At 45.0% G+C, this 23,030-nt stretch overlaps 1 protein-coding gene across 2 annotated transcripts in view; it reads left to right on the top strand.

Annotated features, from left to right (window-relative positions):
• GRIK3 (glutamate ionotropic receptor kainate type subunit 3) overlaps positions 1 to 23,030 on the top strand; it is a 377,710-nt gene that overhangs the window by 307,223 nt on the left and 47,457 nt on the right. For both annotated transcript variants that reach the window (XM_070950070.1, XM_070950072.1), the window contains exons 9-10: positions 3,309 to 3,422; positions 19,119 to 19,322. In XM_070950070.1, coding sequence (XP_070806171.1) covers positions 3,309 to 3,422; positions 19,119 to 19,322 — 318 coding nt within the window. The remainder of the gene's footprint in view (positions 1 to 3,308; positions 3,423 to 19,118; positions 19,323 to 23,030) is intronic.

The raw sequence follows: 23,030 nt of genomic DNA, 5'->3' as shown, positions 1-23,030 counted from the left end.
CAAGGGGAGCCCCATGTAGAGAGAATTGCAGTAATCAAGGCGAGAGGTTACGAGGGCATGAGTGACTGTGCACAAGGAATCCCGATCAAGAAAGGGCCGCAACTGGCGGATCAGGCGAATCTGATAAAAGGTCCCCCTGGTTACAGCCATCAGATGTTCCTCCAAGGACAGCTGCATATCCAGGAGGACTCCCAGATTGCGAGCCCTCTCTGTGGGGGCCAAAGACTCGCCCCCAATAGTCAGTGATGGAGTCAACTGACCATATCGGGATGCCGGGAACCACAGCCACTCAGTCTTGGAAGGGTTGAGCTTGAGCCTGTTCCTCCCCATCCAGATCCGTACAGCCTCCAGGCACTGGGACATCACTTCAAGGGCATCGTTGGGGTGGCCTGGGATGGAGATGTACAGCTGAGTATCATCAGCGTACTGATGGTATCTCACCCCAAAGCCACGGATGATCTCGCCCAGCGGCTTCACATAAATGTTGAACAGGAGGGGCGAGAGGACCGACCCCTGAGGCACTCCACATATAAGAGGCCTCGAGGTCGACCTCTGCCCCCCTGCCAACACGAACTGCAACCGGTCGGAGAGAAAGGAGGAGAACCACCGTAACACGGTGCCCCCCATCCCCAACTCTTCCAACCGGTGCAGCATGATACCATGGTCGATGGTATCAAAAGCCACTGAGAGGTCTAACAGGACCAGAACAGAGGAGCAACCCCTGTCCCGAGCCCTCCAGAGATCATCCACCAACGCGACCAATGCCGTTTCCATGCTGTGCCCAGGCCTGAAACCAGACTGGAACGGATCCAGATAGGATGTTTCCTCCAGGAATTGCGGGAACTGTCGCGCGACCACACTCTCAACAACCTTCGCCAGAAAGCGAAGGTTGGAGACAGGACGGTAGTTGGCCAATATTGCCGGATCCAGGGACGGCTTCTTGAGGCGAGGCCTCACCACCGCCTCTTTCATGGCCGCGGGGAAGTAACCCTCACTCAACGAAGCGTTGATAACACCCTGGAGCCAGCCTCGTGTAACCTCCCGGGAGGCCAGTACCAACCAGGAGGGACACGGGTCCAGTAAACATGTGGCCGCACTAAGTCTCCCCAAAATCCTGTCCACATCATCGGGAGTCACAGCATCAAACTCCTCCCAGATAACATTCTCAAGACTATTCCTCGTCACCCTGCCCTGATCTACCCAGTCAGAGTCCAAGTCCCTCCGGATCTGAGCGATTTTGTCATGCAGGTATTGTCCGAAATCCTCCGCCCTGCCTTCCAAGGGATCCTCCCGCGCTCCCAGGTGGAGCAGGGAGCGGGTTACCCTGAACAGGGCAGCCGGACGATTCCCTGATGACGCAATAGAGGAGTGATCTTGGAGTCCTAGTGGACAATCATTTAAATAGGAGCCAGCTGTGTGCAGCAGCTGCCAAAAAAGCCAACACGGTTCTAGGCTGCATAAACAGACGGATAGAATCAAGATCACGTGAAGTGTTAATACCGCTTTATAATGCTTTGGTAAGGCCACACTTGGAATACTGCATTCACTTTTGGTCGCCACGATGTAAAAAAGATGTTGAGACTCTAGAAAGAGTGTAAGATATTCAGAAATCTTAGATGAAAAAGGAGAATTAAAATCAGTGCAAACACTGAAAAAGCAAGGAATAAATTTAGAATGGTGGCCCTACCTACAAATTAAAATAAGACTAAAAAAAGATCAAGAACAATTTGGCATACATGAGAAACAATTGGAACTGAATAAAATTTTATTAGGAATGGGGGGGGGGGAAATGATTACAAAATTATACAATTTTTTACTAAGATATAAAATGGAGGAAGAAGTACAATAAATGATGATTAGCTGGGCCAAGAACTTTGGTCATAACATAGAGTTAGAATAGTGGGACAAACTATGGAAAAGGAACTATAAACTTACAACAGCAGTCACCTACCAAGAAAACCTCTATAAAATGTTTTATAGATGGCATTTGTCCCCAGCGAGATTGGCCAAATTGTACCCAAACTTATCCCCCAAATGTTGGCGATGCAACCACAAATCTGGAACATTCTATCACATGTGGTGGATGTGCCTCATCACAAGGAAATACTGGTGCAAAATTCAAAAATGGCTGGAAGAAATTACAGAGCAATAAACAGATTTGAAACAGGAACTATTTTTATTAGGAATACTGGACTCGAAAATGAATAAAAAACTCCAATACATTACATTACACATACTCATCGCAGCAAGAATCATATTTGCACAAAATTGGAAACAAAATAATATATCCTCAGACAAAATAGTAATTAAGAAAATTCTTGAATGTGCAGAAATGGACAAAATGACTATGGAGTTAAAAGAGAGGGATGATTCAGACTATTACGAAGTATGGAATTAAATGTACAGTGGGCTGAAAAATAGAAACCAAAACAAGAAATGTTTAACTTAGTACTGATGAAACTTAAATTGGAGTAATTGAACAACATTAAACAAAGAGATGTAAATATAAATTAATATAAATTGGTAGATAAGAACAATGAATACTACTATGTGTGTTAATATATACGTTGGTGTAACGTTATTATACTACTATCGAGAAGTAAATAGATATGATAGAATAGAGAACTACAAAAGCAAAATACGTATGCCGATACAGAAAACTGTAAAATGACCTTAGATGGTATATATTGTTTGTTATGTTATGTTTTGTTTTTATGTATTTGTGGTTGTTTTTGTTTTTAAAGACAAAACTGTTTAATAAAAACTATTTTTAAAAAAGAGTTGATTTGACCTCTGTAATGAGAGCCTCTGTACAATATATTAGCCTCTGTATCTCTCTACCCTGAAATGACTTGCTTCTATGAATATTGCTTCTGTGTTCCTGATATTGTATGCTGAATTCTGCTGTATATAAAGAAGTTTCTTATATGTAATTTCAATCCTGCTGAAGTTCATTTAATTGTGTCTGATTGTGTGTGCTGCAACAAATTCTGATACCTAGTCATCTAGTCCAACCCCCCACCCAAGCAGGAGACCCTACACCATTTCTGACAGACAGCAGTCCAGTCTCTTCTTGAAAGTCTCCAGTGATGAAGCTCCCACAACTTGCTTAGAAGGATATACATTGTTCAAAAGAAACTGTAGTAACTGTGAAAGGACTGGGCAGGAATCCCAGAGGAAGTTTCCTGTGCCTTCATTTAAGGCTTTCAAACTATCTGACCACCTTTATTTGCCACCTGTTTTTTTTTTTCAGGTCCGAAAGCTCTAGTTTGGTTTCTCCTCACTCTTAGCCTTTGTTTCTATCCCAGGTTGGAGTGTGGAGCCCTTCAGATGGGCTGAACATCACTGAAATCACCCGAAGGCAGGGGCCCAACGTGACAGATTCCCTGACCAATCGATCTTTGGTGGTCACCACAGTTCTGGTACGTTACTTGGGAATTCAGTGTAACCCTTCTGTTTTCCTGTACTGTTTTAGATCTGAGATAAATATATTCCTCAAAAAATGAATAAACCTGCCCCATTGACCTGCCTTGGGTAACCAGGCAGGAAGGGATTCTGTAAACTCTTCCTGCCCAAGAATTTCTCTTCATGAGCTAACAGAGATGACCGATAGATTGGCACTGGCCTGCTAGGGATTGTTGTCCTGGGCTTCAGGCTCCTTATTGAGGCCACCCAGCCAGGAGCGACTCAGGATTTCTATGAACCCATCTCAGTTGGTACCTCTCCCCCAGTCAGGCACAGTTTGATGTTCAGTGTGACTGGAACTGGTGCTCTGAGGAGCTTTCTGTAACCCAGCTGCTGTAGCAGGTCATTCTCTGGTCATGGTGACTGGTAGCTACTCTGAACCTCTGCAGGGTGGGAGATCAATTAAAATGGTTTGTTCCAAGCAACCCTGGATCAGGATGATTTCCTAAATATGTCTGAAGAATTTAATGGGCTGGGAAGGTAATATTTTTCTCCTGTGCATGTTCTTCCCTTTTATTTCCCAGGGGGCTAAGTGCAATGAAGAGGATGGGGAGGTAGAATAGATTGGGGCCTTTTTTGAAGCCTACCAGAAATCCTTCTCTGTGGCAGTGGGGACACAAAGAGGAGCTTTTTTCTTTGCTTCTCTTGCAAAGCCTGGAAGGCCTGCAATCTTCTCTGGGAACATTTTTGTAATTATAGAACCTGTCCCAAATATTCCATTCAAGGGTGGGGTGATTGAGAAAGTGGTGGCCTTGAAGTGCCAGATCTGGATCCATTCCAGTCTCTTCCCTCAGACCCTGCAGTGTAGTTCCAATCCTTTGTGGGTTAGCTGAAAGAGAGCCGGAGGCTGATCGTCATTATCTAATGCGTTGTTGTTTTGTGCCTGATCTCTGATTGTCTCAGAAAGGATCCTTGTACCACTGTCATTTTGAGTTTGGAAAAGCAAGCCTGTGTGGCAGGGTGTCCACAAGGTATGGCCCAGAGGCAAGATGGCAGCAGCAATGATGCAATAAAGCTCTAAATGTTTGATTTTTTAAAATAAGCATGTCATCTTGACATTTTGTCTGTTTAGCTTTCCCTTGGAGGGTCTCCTGATTCTTCATTTAATTTAGGAACTCCAGTTTTGTTCAGGATTAGCCTATCACTTTAGCTCCTGGTATAGGAAGAGAGGAGTGGAGGTTTTGTATGCGGATCTGTTCAAAGGATTTTGAGTGAGGCCTTACTTAACATTTTTTAGGGGTCAGAAAAAAAAGGGAAGAAATTGCAGGAAACCACAGATACATTCCTAACAAAAGATGGATTTTTAAAAATTTATTTATTTATATGCCGCCCTTCTCTGGAGACCCAGGGCGGATTACAGTGCGTAAAGCAATAGCCTTCATACTTTTGTATATTTTATACAAAGTCAGCTTATTGCCCCCACAAACTGGGTCCTCAATTTACCTACCTTAGAAAGGATGGAAGGCTGAGTCAACCTTGAGCCTGGCAAGATTCGAACTTACTTTAATTGCAGACAGTTGGTGTTAAATTACAGTGCTTAGTCTGCAGAGTATCCAGGCTCCTGATTGATTCAACTTTCTATGATGGAGAGCAGTTGCAAGAAAAAAATCCCCGTTGGAAGCACCAACAAGTTGGAGAGCATGAAGGGAAGCTGATGGCCCTCACCACCCTCTTAGAAAAGTCTCAGGTGCGCTTGTCACTTGCCACCTCAAATACTTTTCTGACTTTCTTCCTCTCTCCTCAGCAGCAGCACAGACTGTGGCCATCTGCTTCCCGTTCTCTGCTGTCATCCTGCTCTCAAAATCCATCCCCAAATATCCCTCTGAGTCAGCCATACATGCTAATAAACAATTATGAGCCTTAATCACAGTAATTTCTAGTTAATGCTTTTATTAAGGCCAATTTCAGCTTTAATGAACAAGATTTGAGTTCCCTAGAACTTCTCTCCAGGTCTTTTAAAAAAAAAAAATCAAGAATAATAAATTCTCAGATTCCCATTCAGCTTCTTACCTTGTCTATAAGGCAAACTTCTCCCTTTGCCCTGCCTTTTTAAATGGAGGCACCAGACCAAATGAAGGCAGCCTCACTCCTGCATGCCTTTGCTGAAGGAGATATTCCAGTCCAGATGTATCGAGGCATTGCTGGTGACAGACTCTCCCAGGTCCTTTTCTGCCTCCAAAGCTTTGGTTTTTCCAAATGTTGAACATTTGCAAATCTATTGTGGAAGATTCAGCCTGCTGTATTTTTAGCACAGATTCACTGTTATCAGAAATTAAAATGTGCATCCTTGAACTTTATTCTTGTTAGAGATACTGTGTTTCCTCAAAAGTAACACCCACTCTTATATTTTGCCCCCCCCCAAAAGATGCATTAGGGCTTATTTTCAGGGAAACATGGGCAACAGGGGCAAGCTGAGAGATGGAGGGGTGGATTGACACCCCATTTAATGGAGGCAGGTGATTTCGATGCACGGTGGCACTGGCAGCAGGCAGAGGCAGGGGGGTGGGGGGGAGGCAGGTGATTCCAGAACTGTTACATATAAATGCCTAACACTGTGCACCCATGGCAGGGCAAGGGTTAACAGCACCCATTCCACCTAGTCCTTTCCTTGACCAGTCCTCACCTTGACTCTGCCTCCCAGGTATATAAGGTGTTGCCCAAGAGTCCAGAGAGCACTCCAGATGTTCACCTGTAAGAGATAAGAAAGATATAAATAAATACCTTTTGAATCAAAATATCCTGCGTTGGAGTTATTGGGCTAGATCCTCGGAAACACGCAACAGAATGGTAGCAGAGGATGGTTTTCAACCCAATTAATCCAAGATATGCAAAGAGCCCCCAAACTGCCTGAAGTGAAAGGGAGACCAAACACTCGAGCGTTCACCAAGAGAATGGCAGCAAAGTCATCTACTACTGAAACCATGCCAAGGGAGACGGCGGACGAGGAAGAGCAGACCTCCAGCCCAGGGACCCCAGCAAAATCCAAGAGATGATGACCCTGCGATCAACACACAAAGAAAATGAGACAACCTGAAAAAGAAGCTGCTGGACCTGATAGATTCAGCCCCGACCAACCTGGAACACATCGCGGAACTCCGAGCCCTGATCGAGGACTGCGGAGCAGCGATTGAAGGGGAGGGAGCAGAACCCAACCGCAAGGAAGAGAACACGGTAGGAAACCCGTATACCAAACGTTTCCCCGCCGAAGAAACCGAGGCCGAATTTGCGCCTTCCTCGTGGTGGCCATCTTGGGTAATGACGTCACCCAAGATGGCCGACCAACAACCAATGGGATCCCGGGATTTGAATTTTTTGGTGGGAACCGAGGCCTACTCGCAAGCCACTGAAGAAAACCCTAACAACGGCAAAGACAAATGGGGAGATGACCAAGCTAGCTCGCCTACCAAGCTATACATCGACAAGGCCGTGTGGAAAAATTGTGCCTTCGGTGCAAAAATAAACCTACCAGGCCCACATCCGAATACTCCGGAGAGACCCAAAGGGGCAACTGACATACTAGGGGCCCCAAGGGAAAACTACACAGAGTGCGAGGCCACCGTGACCAGGGTACGTGTACACAACCGCCCACCGGGGACCACTACTCGCCGCGCCCGAGGCCCACACCAGAACCCAGGGGAATCGCCCATCACTTACCGACCCAGCGATCCGTTCCGAGACACCCGGATCATCCAGCCAGTGAGGGTTTCAGCCCGGACTCAGCTCACCACTTCTGCGTCGAATCGAACCGTCCAGACATCCGACCGACCACCACGGGACATCCGAACCTCCAGAGCCGTCGAGGGAGCAATCCAGCGATCCAGATGACTTCCCGGCCGAACTATGACCAACCGAGACCACCCAAGGCCGAGCCATGGAGCCATCCCGCCGATTGGAGCCTTCTTCCAGGAGCCGCAAACACAAGCTCCTTCTTCGGTGACTGCTGGACGAGGATGAATCTGGAGCATGTGCAAAATCCATCTGTAAGAAGAGAAGAGAGAAACATAGAGATAAGTCAGTTCAGAGTCACAACAAGCATCCCTGTGCCATATTGTGAGTTCCCTCACGTTCAAAACCATGGACAGCGACAGTCAGTGAGTAATTTCACACACAACACAGTGATATTGCCTGCTGATTTCCACAAACTAAAATTAGATGGGACAAATCTCCTAGAGTGGAATCAGCAGCTCCAGATTGTTTCTTGAGAGAAAATATGCTATTCTTAATCAATGACCCACCTAGAAAACCCTGGACATTTGAAGTGGACTGCTTGCACCACAGGGCTTATTACATACTCATAGCAAGCATTTCACCCAGCATCTATCCTAGCCTTAACCACCATTTGACTGTATCAGAAATATTACAAAAACTGTTCAATCTATTTTACAGTAAGAGTGTGGCCACCACCACCAGAATCTGTAGGGATTTTCACTCAGCTAGGCACAAGGCCAGGACCTCTATGGGTGAGCACATCTTAAACTTGAACGCTACCAGGGCTGAACTGATACAGAGAGGGGAAGCCATCTCTGAGGAAAGTATGAAGAGTATAATTATTAATTCACTAGACTCTAGTTGGGATAATTTCATAACACAACTAGATAGCCTCAGTCTAGAACACCTCACCCTAGAAACACTCATGAACAAACTCATAGCGGAAGATAGCCTAAGAAGAGACCGCTCAGTATGTCGCAGAGACAGCAGGCCAGCGAAAAGGGTTGAGTTCCAAATCAGAAACCACAACACCCCAGAGTGCTTCATATGCGGTTCCAGGAACCATTATAAAATGGAATGTCCCAGGAACACAAGGGATAGGAATCACTCCCACCGCAGGGACAGGCAAGGCTGGAGGACAGGGTTTACTGACAGGCACTCACCAGAAAATAGGTACAGATGCAGGGACTCCCCCAATCCGAGAGACAGGAGAGGACAGAGAGACAGTTCCAGGGAAAGCCAATCAGGGTCACTGTATGGCCTTGGAGATCACAAACACACATGGATAAGTGAAGGAAATGCGTGGCTCATAGATTCAGGAGCCACCAATCACACCACTTACAATAGAAAGCTTCTCAAATCATTCACAGAAGAAAATTTCACATCAAGGTAGCAAACCAGGATAAGGTGCTAGTGACTTGAAAGCGAGACACATACATAAATGGAATAGGCAAAATAGAGAGGGTATTACTCATACCCGAAATACCACACAACATATTAGCCACACTTAAACTAAGCAAGGATATGGGTATCGAGACTACGTTTAAGGGAGGAAAGGTTTATATGACCAAGAACAAGAAGGACATTGGCAAGTTCATTATCAATGGGGGGCTAACATACCTCCAACCCGAAGGGGATTGCCAATCAAGCATAAATGCTCATCTAGAAAACAAGGAAAGCGAGATGGATGCCCCTGAGGAGATAGTGGGGGATAAGACAGACGATGCCACAATAGATAAACACACTCAAGATACAACACACAAGGGAAACTGTCTATTGGCAAGCCTATACATGATAACTGTGCCCACTTACTTCACAGGAAGTTGGGTCACGCTAGCTTCCCAGTCATTCAAAAAATGGTCGACTGTTCCAATGGTTTGCAAGTAAAGAGCTGTAAAAACTACCTTGAGTGTTCCATGTGTAAATGTTCCAAACTCAAGACCAAACCCAAGCCAAAGAAGGCCACACACACCACCAACTCTGTTTTCCATTTAGTACATATGGACTTAGTGGGCCCCATGAAGCACTCTATAAAATACAAAAAAAGGTTCTTCTTGACCATAGTAGACGTTTCAGTCGTTATGGGTTTGTGTATACGCTCAACCATAAAAATGAGGTATTCCAGAAGTTTAAGGAGTTTTACAAAAGGGTAGAAACACAACACAATACTAAAATAAAACAAATAATGATGGATAGAGGGTCTGAATTCCTATCAAGGGATTTTTCGAGTTGGTTAAAGACGCATAGGGTATTGCATTTTACTTCTTCGCCGTTTTCCGCATTTCAGAACGGAGTAGTGGAACAAAAAAACGGCGTCCTACAGACTATGATATGTTAGAAGATGCAGGGCTAGGGCAATCTTTCTGGGCTGAGGCACTCACGTACTCTAACTATACCCTAAACAGACTGTGGTCTAATGTAGTAGGTAAGACCCCTTATGAAATAATGTACAACAAAAACCCCCATGTAGCACATCTACACATATTTGGGGTCACAGCAGACGTGCATATCCCAAAACAGTTAAGACGCAAGGGCGACAAAGTCTCGAGAAGATTGAAATTCATGGGGTATGAATCTGGGATTAAAGGATATAGATTCATAGACAAAGACAATAAATTTATCATATCCAGGACAGCGGTGTTCCACAAAAACACCAATTGGTCAAAAATACACCTCAATGAAGTATTCCCCAGACAGGAAACCACAAACAATGTAAGGGATGAGGATAAGCAAGACACAGTAGAAGCCAAAACACATGAGAGACACAAACCTAGACACCAGGGGGTAACTACCAAAGAGTGGAAAGAGGACCATCCCATCATAAAGCTAGACACACTCACAAAAAGGGAGGCCAGATACATGCATGACACGGGGACACAACAAATCAGACCCGTTAGAGCCAACAAAAATAAGACCCCCAAAAGATTTGAGGATTACATCCTATCAATACACACAAACAAAATAACACCCAGCTCATACGAAGAGGTGCTCAGACTGCCACAGGAAGAAAGGGTTAGGTGGGAAGAAGCCATGGAGGAGGAGATGGCCAGTTTGAGAGAACTTAATGTATATACTCCCTCTAAGGCCCCAGCCGACAAATCACCCATTGGGACAAAATGGGTCTTTAAAATCAAAGAACTTGAGGACAACAAGACTCTATATAAAGCCAGACTAATAGCACAGGGGTTTGCACAGAAATACCCTGATGACTATACAGACACATATTCACCCACAGTTAGGGCTGAAAGCGTCAAGAGTGCCCTGGTAATAGCATCCATTCTAGGCCTCGAAGTATACCAATTTGACGTACAGACCGCCTATCTCCACGCAGAACTAGATAAAGAAATCTTTGTCAAAGCACCCCCTGGGAAAGATACGCAAAAGGAAGATACTTGGTTGTTGAACAAAAGCTTGTATAGCCTGAAGCAGTCTGGAAAGAGGTGGTATGAATGTCTGGCAAAAATTCTCAAAGACATGGGTTTCACAGCCACTTCTGCTGATCTATGCTTCTTCATCAAGAAAGAAGGCACATCTATTGAGTATGTGCTCATGTATGTGGACGATATATTATATTTTAGCCAACATAAACATAAGTGCGATGAGTTTGCCGAGAGGTTAGGGAAACACTTCACACTAAAGACCTTGGGAAAAGTGAACAAGTACCTAGGGGTCCAAATCAACAAAACACAGAAGGGATTCAGAATCTCCCAGAAAGAAAAGATATTGGAACTCCTACACAAATGCAACATGAAGGATGCCACACCATGCGAAACACCCATGAAGGCTGACTTCCTGAAACATATGTACGACGAAGGTGAACCATTCAAGGACAATACACTATATAGATCCGTCATTGGATCACTATTGTACATAGCTAAGTGGACAAGGCCAGACATCATCCTTGCGGGCAACCTTCTGTCTAGGCATGTCAGCGAGCCAAAAACATATCACTGGGAGGGTGCAAAATGAATTCTCAGGTATCTAAAGTACAGCATGGACGCTTGCCTATGTTTAGAACCAGTAAACTCCAGAGAACCTATCTTAACTTGTTATGCGGATGCTGACTGGGCAGGGGACACAAAGAGCAGGAAAAGTACTTCTGGCTACGTATTCTTCATCAACAACTGCCCGGTGCATTGGTATACCAGAAAGCAAAATTTGGTAGCTACATCCACAGCGGAAGCAGAGTACATCTGCCTGTCAAAAGCAGCCAACAACTTAACATGGTTCGATGACCTGCTTTCCAATATATGGACTGAACCAGCCTACCCAATAATTATACATGAAGACAATAAAGCGGCTATAGACATATCCACAGTGGACGCTGTGGGTCAAAGATCAAGACATATAGATATCAAACACAAACACGTTAGGCAGTTATCAAACATTGGTTTCATCAAAGCCATACATTGTGAGACCGTTGAACAAATTGCGGACATCCTGACCAAACCCTTGCAGAACAAACAACATGCCTACCTTACTTCAAAATTAGGTGTACATATGCAACACACACACATCTCTAACTGTTAGGCATTTAGAGGGGGATTTGTTACATATAAATGCCTAACACTGTGCACCCATGACAAGGCAAGGGTTAACACCACCCATCCCACCTAGTCCTTCCCTTGACCCCCTCCTCACCTTGACTCCGCCTCCCAGGTATATAAGGCGTTGCCCAAGAGTCCAGAGAGCACTCCAGATGTTCACCTGTAAGAGATAAGAAAGATGTAAATAAATATCTTTTGAATCAAAATATCCTGCGTTGGAGTTATTGGGCTAGATCCTCGGAAACACGCAACAAAAACGTGATTTTGGATCCACTGAACCAAATCTTTCAAAGCGCCAGGAGCACCAGGGAAATATCAGAGGACTGGAAAAGAAATGTTTTCCTAGCTACGAAAAAAAAAGGGGGGGGAGCCACCATATATATTCAATTGTTTTCATTCCCAAACCAAACATCCTCTCCTCTGCCTTCTCCTCAGAAAGAACAAAGTCTTTGTTCAAAAAAAGAATAATTAAAGAATAACTAAGCCTCTAGAACAGCACAAAGCAACAAGGTCCTCTGCACTGATATTGTTCTCAAGAAACCCCAAAAATACCTGGTCAAGAAATATCATCTTAGAAACACATAAGATTAACGAAGCAGTGGAAATAACAAAGCAGCAACTAACAGCTATAGCAAAGAAGACCAGCAGATATAAAGTTCAAATTGCACACTATAGGCAGACTCTACAATTTCAGTCGAATCAGAAACATTTCTACCAATCCATTCAATGGAGAGAATGCAGTGAACCAGTCAATGCCTGACAAAGACGAAACAGTGCAATTCTGGATGCAGCTATTGGACAACCCAAGCAAGAATGCAGCCTGGACAAAGGAGATTGAAAAGAATAAGAATGTCGAAGCGTGAATCAGCCTCGTCCCCCCCCCCCGGGGAAACTATAATTAATTAGAGGTGAATGGATCTTGTTTTCCATGCTGTATACTTTAAAGAAAGAAAACCCGAAGTATATTCTAAGAAACATTTTATTATAAAAATAGAAAAACTAGCTAACTACATTTTACCGGCAGTTGATCACAGGGACGAACAAAGGAAGTATAAATCAGGAAGTTAGAAAAGAAAAAATGTAGACATGCGCAGTAGTCCAATGTCTCACAAGACCAGTCTTATCTCTGTTACTACAGATAAGTTCTCTGGCAAGCTACCGTAAGTTTTAGGATGAAAGCTCAGCTGGCAAACACCTAACGCAGTGACAACCCCTTCTTTGTCAGTTGAGCGGACATCAGGTACTGCCATCAGATAAGGCACATCTTATGCAGATACTCGTGCTGAGCTGCTGGAAGTGGTTTGTTGAGCATGTCAGCAATCTGATCATGTGTAGGCACATACTGCAATTTTTACAATTTCACTAATTGTTTTATATTTTTGTAACGGATGTCAATGTGTCTGAACCTAGAACACGTGAAACGTGATTCAGAAATATAAACCACAGATTCATTGTCTTCCATGATGGTGATTGGTCGGATCGGGTATGTCCAGATATCTGTGACCAAAGCATCAAACCACGTTAGAGAATTACATGCATCTGAAACACAAGCATATTCAGCCTCAGTAGATGAACAAGAAACAAAATTCTGTTTTCGCACATGCCAGTAAACAGGACATCCATTTAAGAACATCATGTAACCTGAAGTACATGATTTCTTATCGCTCGCCCAATCAGAATCTGCATAACAACATAATTCTGCATAATCAGTATGTGTTGGTTCTAACAATAACTTCATATTTTTAGTGTGTTTTAGGTATTTCAATAATTTCTTAACACATGTCCAATGAAACTGTTTTGCCTTACCTACGTGTCGGGACAAGAGATTAACACTAAGTGCAATGTCAGGTCTAGTCCAACTACTAATATACAACAGTGACCCAATAACTGAACGATAAAGCGTTTGATCCTCAAACTCAGGACTTGGTTCATGTGCCAGGTTGTGAAAATCTGTTTGCATGGGTATGCTTCATGTATTAGCATCTTTCATGTTGCAATGATGCAAAATTTTTCAATTTTATCCTCTTGTGAAAGACTAAACCCCTTCTGTGTTTTGACAACCTGAACACCTAAATAAGTGTTAACATAACCTAAAGATTTCAATGTGAAATATCTCTGCAAAGCTTTAGCAAAATTCTCACTCATCTGCTTATTTGGACCAATATAAACAATATCATCAACATAAACAAGAACTATCTCATACATATTATCAGATCTTTTTGTAAACACGCATTCATCAGTTTCGGACTTAATAAAGCCCATTGAATTTAGTTTGTCAGTAAGACATAAGTACCACATTAAACCAGACTGGTTCAGACCATACAGACCAGGTATCCCCTTCTTGCTGACGGAACCCTGGAGGACCTTTTACGTAGATCTCCTCATCCAGGTCAGCATGTAGATAAGCCATGTCAACATTGAACTGGAAAGCTTCTAAACCAAGAATAGTGACAGTGGCTAAAGCAATTTTTACACTCTCAGTCCGGACTGTCGATGAGTAGGTATTTGTGTAGTCCTCAGGATAACATCGAGTGAAATCCTGAGCTACAAGTCTGGCCTTGTACAACGACTCACCATTTGGCTTCTTCTTGATTCTGTAGACCCATCGGGTGCCAATGACTTTTTTGTTTGCTGGAGGTTTTGCAGGCATAAACACCTTAAGTTTCTTTAGACTGTCCATTTCAGCCTGCATTGCCTCATACCACTTCTCTTGCTCTGAATCAGGAAGATGCTTGATTTGTGTGAACTTATCAGGAGGAAGTGTAACAGTACAAATCAAAGGCAAGGGTGCTTTTGTCAGTTGCCACAAATATCGCTTTGGAAGGATCCCCTTTGTGGCCCATTTGGAACACCTCGGAACAGCCATCCATTCTTCTTCCGTTTCATCCTCGTCTTCACCATCGTCGCTAGCGTCAGCATCAGCGGCTTGCGAAGATGGAACATCAGGTTGAGAGAAACTAGTAGATGGAACATTTGCCTGTGAATCTTGATCATCAGACTGTGAGGCATCAGCAACATCATCTCTAGGAAAATAAACTCCAGGATCATTGGAATGAATCCTGGACCAGTCAGCATCTTCCTCAAAATTAGCGGATTGGGAAATCACTACTACATGTTTGGAGTCAATAAATTTGATCCATTTTGAATTATCATCAATACCTGTAAATCTCATCCTCTTTGCTGCTGGACCTCCTTTCCTTCTTTGAGCTAAGGGAATGTTCACCATAGCATATGAACCAAAAATATGGAGGTTTTTGAGATCGGGCTTGTACCCTTACAACATGAAGAAAGGAGTCTGATTTATTACACTACTCCAAGTATGGTTGACAATATAATTTGCATATTTAATAGCTTTACCCCGTATGGGATACTGTGGTTGGCGTCTTCTAGGAGACAATGCATCATGGTTTGCAGGACCCCTTGTTGCCTTTCTACCACCCCATTATGCACCGATGTATAAGGGGCTGAGGTCTGATGAAGAATTCCATTTTTACACATCCAGTCCTGGAACTGCTGAGACATGAATTCAGCACCACAATCACTTTGAATTCTGGCGATGCTTACTCCGTGTTGGGTATAAACAAGAGCGGCAAAGTCTTTAAAGATCTGAAAGGACTCAGATTTTTCTTTCATAGGATATCAACAGACAGCAAACACCAACTTTGCAGAGAAGCTGAAAAAACAGTGGACCATCTGCTTAGCTTCTGCAAGAAGATCGCACAGACTATCTACAAACAACAGCACGACAAAGTAGCAACAATGGTGCTTTGGAAGATCTACAAGAAATATCATTTGCTCGCAAGCAAGAGTTAGTGGGACTAAAGAATAGGCAAAGTCATAGAAAATAAAGAAGCTTAAATGCTCTGGAATTTAGAATTCAAAGACAAGCGCCTGCCACATAACACATCAGACCAATGGTGGGATTCAAATAATTTAACAATCGGTTCTGTGGGCATGGCTAGGTGGTCATGTGACTGGGTGGGTGTGGCCAACTTGATGTCACTCATGGCAAGGTGGGGCAGCACCTTGCTGTGAGTAATGTTGGCCACGCCCACTCAATCACATGACCGATGCTGCATAGACAGGGTGATTTCCTACTTTCCCCTCCCCTCCACCCTTGGGCTGGCAAAATAAAAGCCCATTTTAAAGAGTATTGCCTGCCTGCCGAATACTAGCAAAAGGAGGCTGGGGGGGAAAAAGAGAAGGGCCCAAGGAAACACCCTGTTTTCCACACCACGCTGGATCGGGATGGGGAGGTGGGGGGGAACAAAAAGCCTACTCAGTCCATATGTACTCACCAGCATGACAGTGAATCTCTCTTCCAGCTCACCAATTCAGGCATTGGGAGCTTGGCTAATTTTCTTCTAGCGCTCGTGCAGGGAATCCTGGGAGTGGCCGAATATTGCATGCTTTTCACTCCAAGCAGCCCAGACTGAAAAACACATGGCTAGGGTGGAGGAGTGGTCCTTCTTAACAAGCTCAAAACTTTTGCTGCAAGCCTGAATTCCCCGCACAAGAGCTGCAAGCCCAGCTCTGGCTGCAGACATGCAATTATGAGGGCAGGCTTTTTCCAAGGCTGGTCATAGAGGGAAACAGAGATGAGTGTGCCAGAGTACAGGACTTCAAGCTCTTGTGCGGGGAACCCAGACTTGCAACTCAGTTTTGAGCTTGTTAAGAAGGATTTCTCCTCCACCCCAGTCATGCATTTTTAAGTCCGGGCTGCTTGGAGTGAAAAGCATGCTGTCAAGTCCCAATTTGGGGCTTGCCATACCTGGGGGGGGGGGAGGGCATGGAGCTGCAACTATCAGAGCTGGCGAGTCCAACAGCGAGCAAGGCTGCGGCTGCGGTTGTGGCAGGACACATCAGGACAGCACCAGCCTGAAGCTAGCATGGCCCTGCTGGGATAACACTTGCCTCACTGGTCAGGAGGCTGTTCACCTGCCTGGCCAGTGTCAGAAGAGAGGGAGGCAGAAAAGTTCAGCCAAGTCTTCTCCTCCTTCTCGGCCTCAAGCAAACAGGCACATGCACCTCACAGCGTCAGGATCTTCTGTGAGGAGACGGTGTATGCCCAGAAGGTCCCGGTGCTATGAGATGTGTGCATGGTCTCTGAGAAGGAGACGACTTGCCCGAACGTTTCCTGCTTTGGAAGCTGCCTTTAAGTAGCAAGGACAGGCTGTGGCAGCTGCCTTCCGAGCAGCTTCGGCCGGCCCAAAGAACAGGGCGGTGACAGCGGTGACAGGCCAGGAGAATGTCAGGACACATCAGGACAGCATCAGCCTGAAGCTCATCAGCAGGCTGTCCTCTTAGCCGGGTCTGGCCGCAAGTGGCACTGGCAGGCAATGGGGTGCATGGCCGGCACAAGGAACAGGACAGGACTTCCGATAATGTGGTTGGATCCAGCCCGCGGGGGCCATCCTGGTCTACCCAATGCAAAGAGGAAAGATGGGGCCAGCATGGCTTCAGCCTGGTCTACCCAATGCACAGAGGAAACATGCCAGCAGTTTGGGGAGTGGTGTCAAGCTGGCCTCATCCACCCAGTCGGCCACATCTGCCCGCCCCCCACCCCCCCGATGTCAACCACAGCCCTGATGCGGCCCTCAATGAAATTGAGTTTGACACCCCTGCTTTAACACCACAAATATCCACATCTGTCTATTCCAGGTCCTTGGGAAGTCCTCCATAGGTGGACAAAAATGTCAATTCCACTCTGACCATCTGGCTGACTGTGTGACCAATCATATAAATAACAATGCTTTCTTTTTAAAATATTGGATCTTGATGCTAGTTCTTGTGAAAACTTCTGTGGAAACTCATGTTTCTGCAGCACACACAGTGAAGTGTCTTCCTGGGCCTTTGTTGGTGAATAAGAAAACTTATCAAAGTGATGAAAAGGGGCATTGGAAAGGTGAGAACTGACTTGGGTCTGGGAACAGCTATGGAAAAACCTAACAGACACTCACCCCAAACCTGCTAGGTTTTTTTTTTTCTGTCCTTGGTCCTGTTACTCAAGCTCCTCAGAGGCCGTTTCTAATGGAAAAGCCTCCGTGTTTGCGAGATTTGGACCTTGATGTTTGTAGAGCTTGTTTTTCTTACATGACAGCAAAGACAATTTCGAGGGGGGGGGAGGAGGAGAGAGAGAGAGAGAGAGAGAGAGACGGAGAGAGAGAGAGAGAGAGAGAGAGAGAGAGAGAGAGAGAGAGAGAGAGAGAGAGAGAGAGAGAGATGCTCTCTTGTTCTTTGCTACTTTGTGTGTAATAATGCTGCTGGTGGGGAAAGGGGAAGAAAGGAGAAGGCTGCCTCAGTCCCTCCCTCCTTCCCTTTCACACCCTTCTGCTCATATATTGCAGCAACATGTTGGGAACAGCCTCGTGTTGCCCAACAGACGGGTCTGCTTTCCCCAGGCCCTAGAAGAACTGTGAAGATCTTGAAATTGAGGGCACTTTTGCTGATAAATTTATTAGCAAGCATTGAAAGCTTGCAAATTGAAAGCCTGGCCATTTCACTAATAAATTGTGAAACAGCCTCTGAATATGTGCCTTGCAGAGTTCAGGAATGACTCTGTGTTGGAGAGTGCTGAAGGAAGAAACCTTTTTGCACAGAGCCATGGCTGCTTTGTTGGTGTATAATGTGGGCAGCTTTGGAGCCTCCTGGGGTTCAGGAGGCTGTCAGGTGCCTCCAGGTGCTCCCAGACATGGGTTACAAATCTGACCATTTTGCCAATTTCATAACACGTGGGATCTGTTCCTGATACTGTCCACATTTTTCAGTCATGTTACTCTTGAGACAGACTCTGGTCACAAACTTTTGTCGTCTGGTCTGGACACTAGTATTCTAACACTATTGGATAGTGCAAGCCATTGTTTTTTGAGTTGAGTGTTGACTTCTACATAATGTGGAGAAAGAACAGTTCAAAGTTTCATGGATGCAGAAATCTGTATATGTGAGGAAGTGATCGACTGGACACAAAGAGAGATATCCACCAGCAACCTGGTCTTCTGCCATATGTTTGAGCACTAAGAGCCAGAATCCAACGTAAGAAGCCAATGTGCTTTTAGTGACATTTCAGAATTCTTAACTTTGCTTGAATCTGATCAGCCAAACCTGCAAAGCGTAGCTATTTCTACATATCGTAATGCTGGGATGTGGGGGTTTTTATGATCAAGTTGGTTAAGAGGTTAATGCCAGCTGGCCATATGCTTGGGGGACACAACTCCCTGGCTCAGTCTCTCTCTCTCTCTCCCTCTCTCTCTCTCTCTCTCTCTCTCTCTCTCTCTCTCTCTCTCTCTCTCTCTCTCTCTCTGTGTGTGTGTGTGTGTGTGTGTGTGTGTGTGTGTGTGTGTGTGTTGAATTCAATACCTGTGTACTTCATGTGATTGTGTTATCTTTTCTGGCCATTAGGAAGAGCCATTTGTCATGTTTGCAAAGTCGGACATGGTTCTGTCTGGGAACAGGCGTTTTGAAGGCTACTGCGTGGATCTCCTCTCAGAAGTCTCCCGCATCCTTGGCTTCTCCTATGAGATTCGACTGGTGGAGGATGGGAAGTACGGAGCCCAAGATGAGAAGGGCCAGTGGAATGGCATGATAAGGGAACTGATTGACCACGTAAGTGAGAAGCCTTTTCCATCAGAGGAACTTTCTCTCGCAGCATCCTTCTTTTTCTCTTCCTCATTTGCTTCCTAAAATACTTGTTTAAACTGGCATGAAATTCCATGAGAAACCATACTCAATGCAAACTATGAAACCACTAAATGTAAGCATAATAGGTAAAATCTATAACAATGGTCAGATATAAACAAGAATTGGGGAAATTTTGTTTTACCCTATCTTTCTTTCCAACACACTTTGGCTGTGGAAATTCAGGGTCTATGGGGAAAAAAAGAAGCTGATTGCACTATTTCTGCCCTCTCACTCACACACTATGGCAGGGGTTGCACAAGGCACTAACTCAAGGGCTGCTGTCAGGCTCAAGAAACCAGGAGCCACCACGGACTTCAAAAGCACTGTGAGTTTATTCCATGTCACCTATATACAAGAATTGGATCTACTAACGGTCAATGTGAATTGGCACCAGAGAAGAATCAATGGACTTCAAGGGGGACTGGACTCTGGTCTCTTTTGGGGGTGTAGCAACTCCAAACTGATGATGCATTTAACCTCTCCCTCAGGCTCAGCCTAGTCATCTCCTGCAGGCATACTTACATGACTTACAGCCATGCTGTCTGGCTTCACCGAACATACCAAGCCTTTATCAGACCACCCATCTGCTCAGGACTGGGCTTGACTTGAGCAATGCTTGAGTGAAGTGCCTCTTTGAAGTTGTCCTGGGAAGCAATGAAGTCCCCCCCCCCCCCGATCCAAAGAGCAAAGCAGGGCAGCCCTGTCCCTGCTCTGGACTGCTTCCAGGGTACTTTTGTCTTAAGGAAATGCAGTATCCTGGGTGCTCTCTGAGCTTAGTTGTTTTCTTGCAGATGTTTCATTACCCAAACTAAGTAACATGATGAGATCTATGCTAGATGTTGAGCATAGATTAATTCCAAGATTAAGATCAGTCCATCAATTAAGAATCAATCAAGGAACTGTCAATCAAGCTAACATTAAACAATCCAACCAAAAAACCTCCAAGACTGCTCCCACCAACACTCACAGGGCAAGCCGCTAGAATATAAATTGTGAGCAAACCCAATTTCTTACTAATACCGATGAGTAACAAATATCTGCATAAAAACTACAAAGCTCAGAAAGCACAAAGACCTCTCATTCCAACCCTGAGCTATAGATATTCTCCTTTATTAAGGAAATGCTTCAGGAAGGCCCCAGCAGAAGTGCCTGAACAACGCAATATGAAGCCAAGCAGAAGTGCTATTGCTATCTTGCTTCCAAACACTTTGTGGCAGGTGATGTTTCTGAATGCCTGACAGAAGTGAGGAAGGAGCAAGGGAGGGCAGTTCTCTGGTTCATCACAATCAGATTTGATATTTCCAAATATGGGCACAGCTCAGTGGTGGGTTCCTCCCGGTTCCGCCCGGTTCCGCCGAGCCGGTAGCAGTGACGATATGACGTCACTGAACCGGTTCTCTTTGTTTGGGAGCTGGGCCCTCCTGCCCCGCCCGCATTATTCTTACCTTTTATTTGGCCCCGCCCCCAATCTATTCGCTGCCTCCCGAGTCCCAGGTGATGGCTAGAAGGAAAAAAACTGTTTAAATTCTTGCCGCGGGGCTTCAAAGGGCCACCCAACAACTGATCAGTGTTAAAAGGCAGTGTGGTGGTAGACCGGTGCCTCCAAAAACAAATGGTACGCTCCAAGAACAAATGGATAGACCGGTACAGCTCTGCAAGCAGTTAAAAGCCTGGTAGACCAGTACCTCTGCTAAATCCTAAAGAATTGTCACATGACCATCAAACCACACCCACAAAATAAGCCATGCCCACAGAACCGGTAGTAAAAAAATTTAGAACCCACCCCTGGCACAGCTGGACATACCAGGCCAAAGAAGCCAGGCACTTCTGGCCATCACTGAGGCCATGCATTTTTTTTCACAAGAGGTGTGGCAGTCAAGCAGAGATCAGGCTTTCTTCTTATCTCTTTTCTTCTTTTTCTGATCCCTTTCCTTGTTTCTCAGCAGCAAGTTGAGTTCTTCACTTTGGCTCCCATTGTATCCAGCAAGCTGCCTGCCATGTAACACTGCCAGAAAAATGTTGCACCCCAAGATATATGCTGCTAATGGGAGATGCAAACTCGCGGAGAATGAGCTTAAAAAGGCAGTCACCCTTTCATGGGAATTGAAGCATTTGGATTTCTGACCCAAAGGTGCTTTTTCAAGAGGCAACTGGGCTCTCTTTGTTTTTTCTTGAAGATGTTTCACTTCTCATCCAAGAAGCTTGGACAGAGGCAACTGGACAGTTCTGAAGAAAGTCCAGTTGCCTCTTGAAAAAGCACCTTTGGGATAACCATGACCTGAATGACTGAGTACCTCCATAGACATTTGGAATTCTGACGTTCCTCTCTTGAAGACATGGAATGGATCTTGGTGAGGCTGTTATCGAAATAAGTCCTTCGTCATGAAATCAAGCTCTGATGTTGCATTTCCCACACTTGTGTACATTGGAAGATGAATATGCTTTATGGGGATGGATAATTGGAACCCAAATATCTGGTAGCCCTAATCTGATACTCTACACTACGCTTTTTATTTATTTAGTGAGGAAGGAACACTCGGCCATCCATCCTTTGCTTCTTCACTCTCCCTTGGAATTGTGGCTTATCCTGTACAAACATGAGCTAAGAAGTCATTTTCCAATAGGAGAAAAGGCTTGAGAGGGTAATTTAAAAGTAATACACTTTTAAGCACACTTTCAGAAAGTAATCACCACTTACAGTTATTGAAAGCATTTTTTGAAGTCAAGTTTCCCCCCCAAACAACCTTCAAGCATTAATTACCCGCCTTCCCCCTCCACAACGCTAAGTGGGCTCCCTTTTAATTGAAGCTGTAAATGATTTTGCTCAGAGTTGCACGCTGCATAATCAGGGGAAGATAGATGGAAGCCCAGAATCTCAGCAAGCCAGAATCTGGATGCCCAAGCTGCAATGGGACTCACTTTTGTCAGTTTCTGTCAGCCATTTAAAGAAAAAAAAATCAGTTGGCAAGGTAGGATAACCTCAGAGCAAATAGACCTTATTCACCTTGATTACCTGGGGGAGACATATCCTTCTCCAGCCATCTCTTTATTAATAGGGTCTCCGCCACTGACAGCGTCTTTCAGCCATTTGATGATGAACCTGAGCTCTAAGAGCAGAAAGTCGTAGGAGGCCTGGCCTCTTCCTGGACACTCTAATAATTGCATGTAGAAATGCATGGAAGGGCTCACTAATCTCTCATCCCATTCTGTGTTTTTCATGCAAATTCAGGGCACAGCTCTCCTCAGACTGAGCCTGCAGAGGAGCACAATGTAATTAATGGCATAATTACCCTCTGAATGCCATTTCAAGAGGGCCATGAATGGCAGAGCAAGGGAGAGGAGCTGATTCTGCCTTCCTCAGAGGGCTTCAGTCACCCTCACGTTGCTGTAGCTGCAGGGGAGCTTCTGGGTGTTTTAAGGACCATCAGGTACATGTAATGAGGACCCTGGGCAATATCGGGCTGGGAGTGGGGCAGGGAGCGAGGCTCTCCTCAGGACTCCCAGCATTCTGGGTCAGGAGGAGACCCAGCAGAAGAGGCTTCAGGCTACCTCCTGCAGGGAGATATGGGACTTTAGCTTGCTTTCTGCCCCAGACAGGAAATGGCTCCCTTTCAGCCTTAGATCTGGACTGGG

The sequence above is a fragment of the Pituophis catenifer genome, unplaced genomic scaffold, assembly GCF_029215685.1.
Source record: "Pituophis catenifer annectens isolate HBS135680 unplaced genomic scaffold, rPitCat1.0.hap2 SCAF_9, whole genome shotgun sequence".
In the NCBI taxonomy this organism is placed as follows: Eukaryota; Metazoa; Chordata; class Lepidosauria; order Squamata; family Colubridae; genus Pituophis; species Pituophis catenifer.
This window is presented reverse-complemented; position numbering and strand designations above follow the sequence as displayed.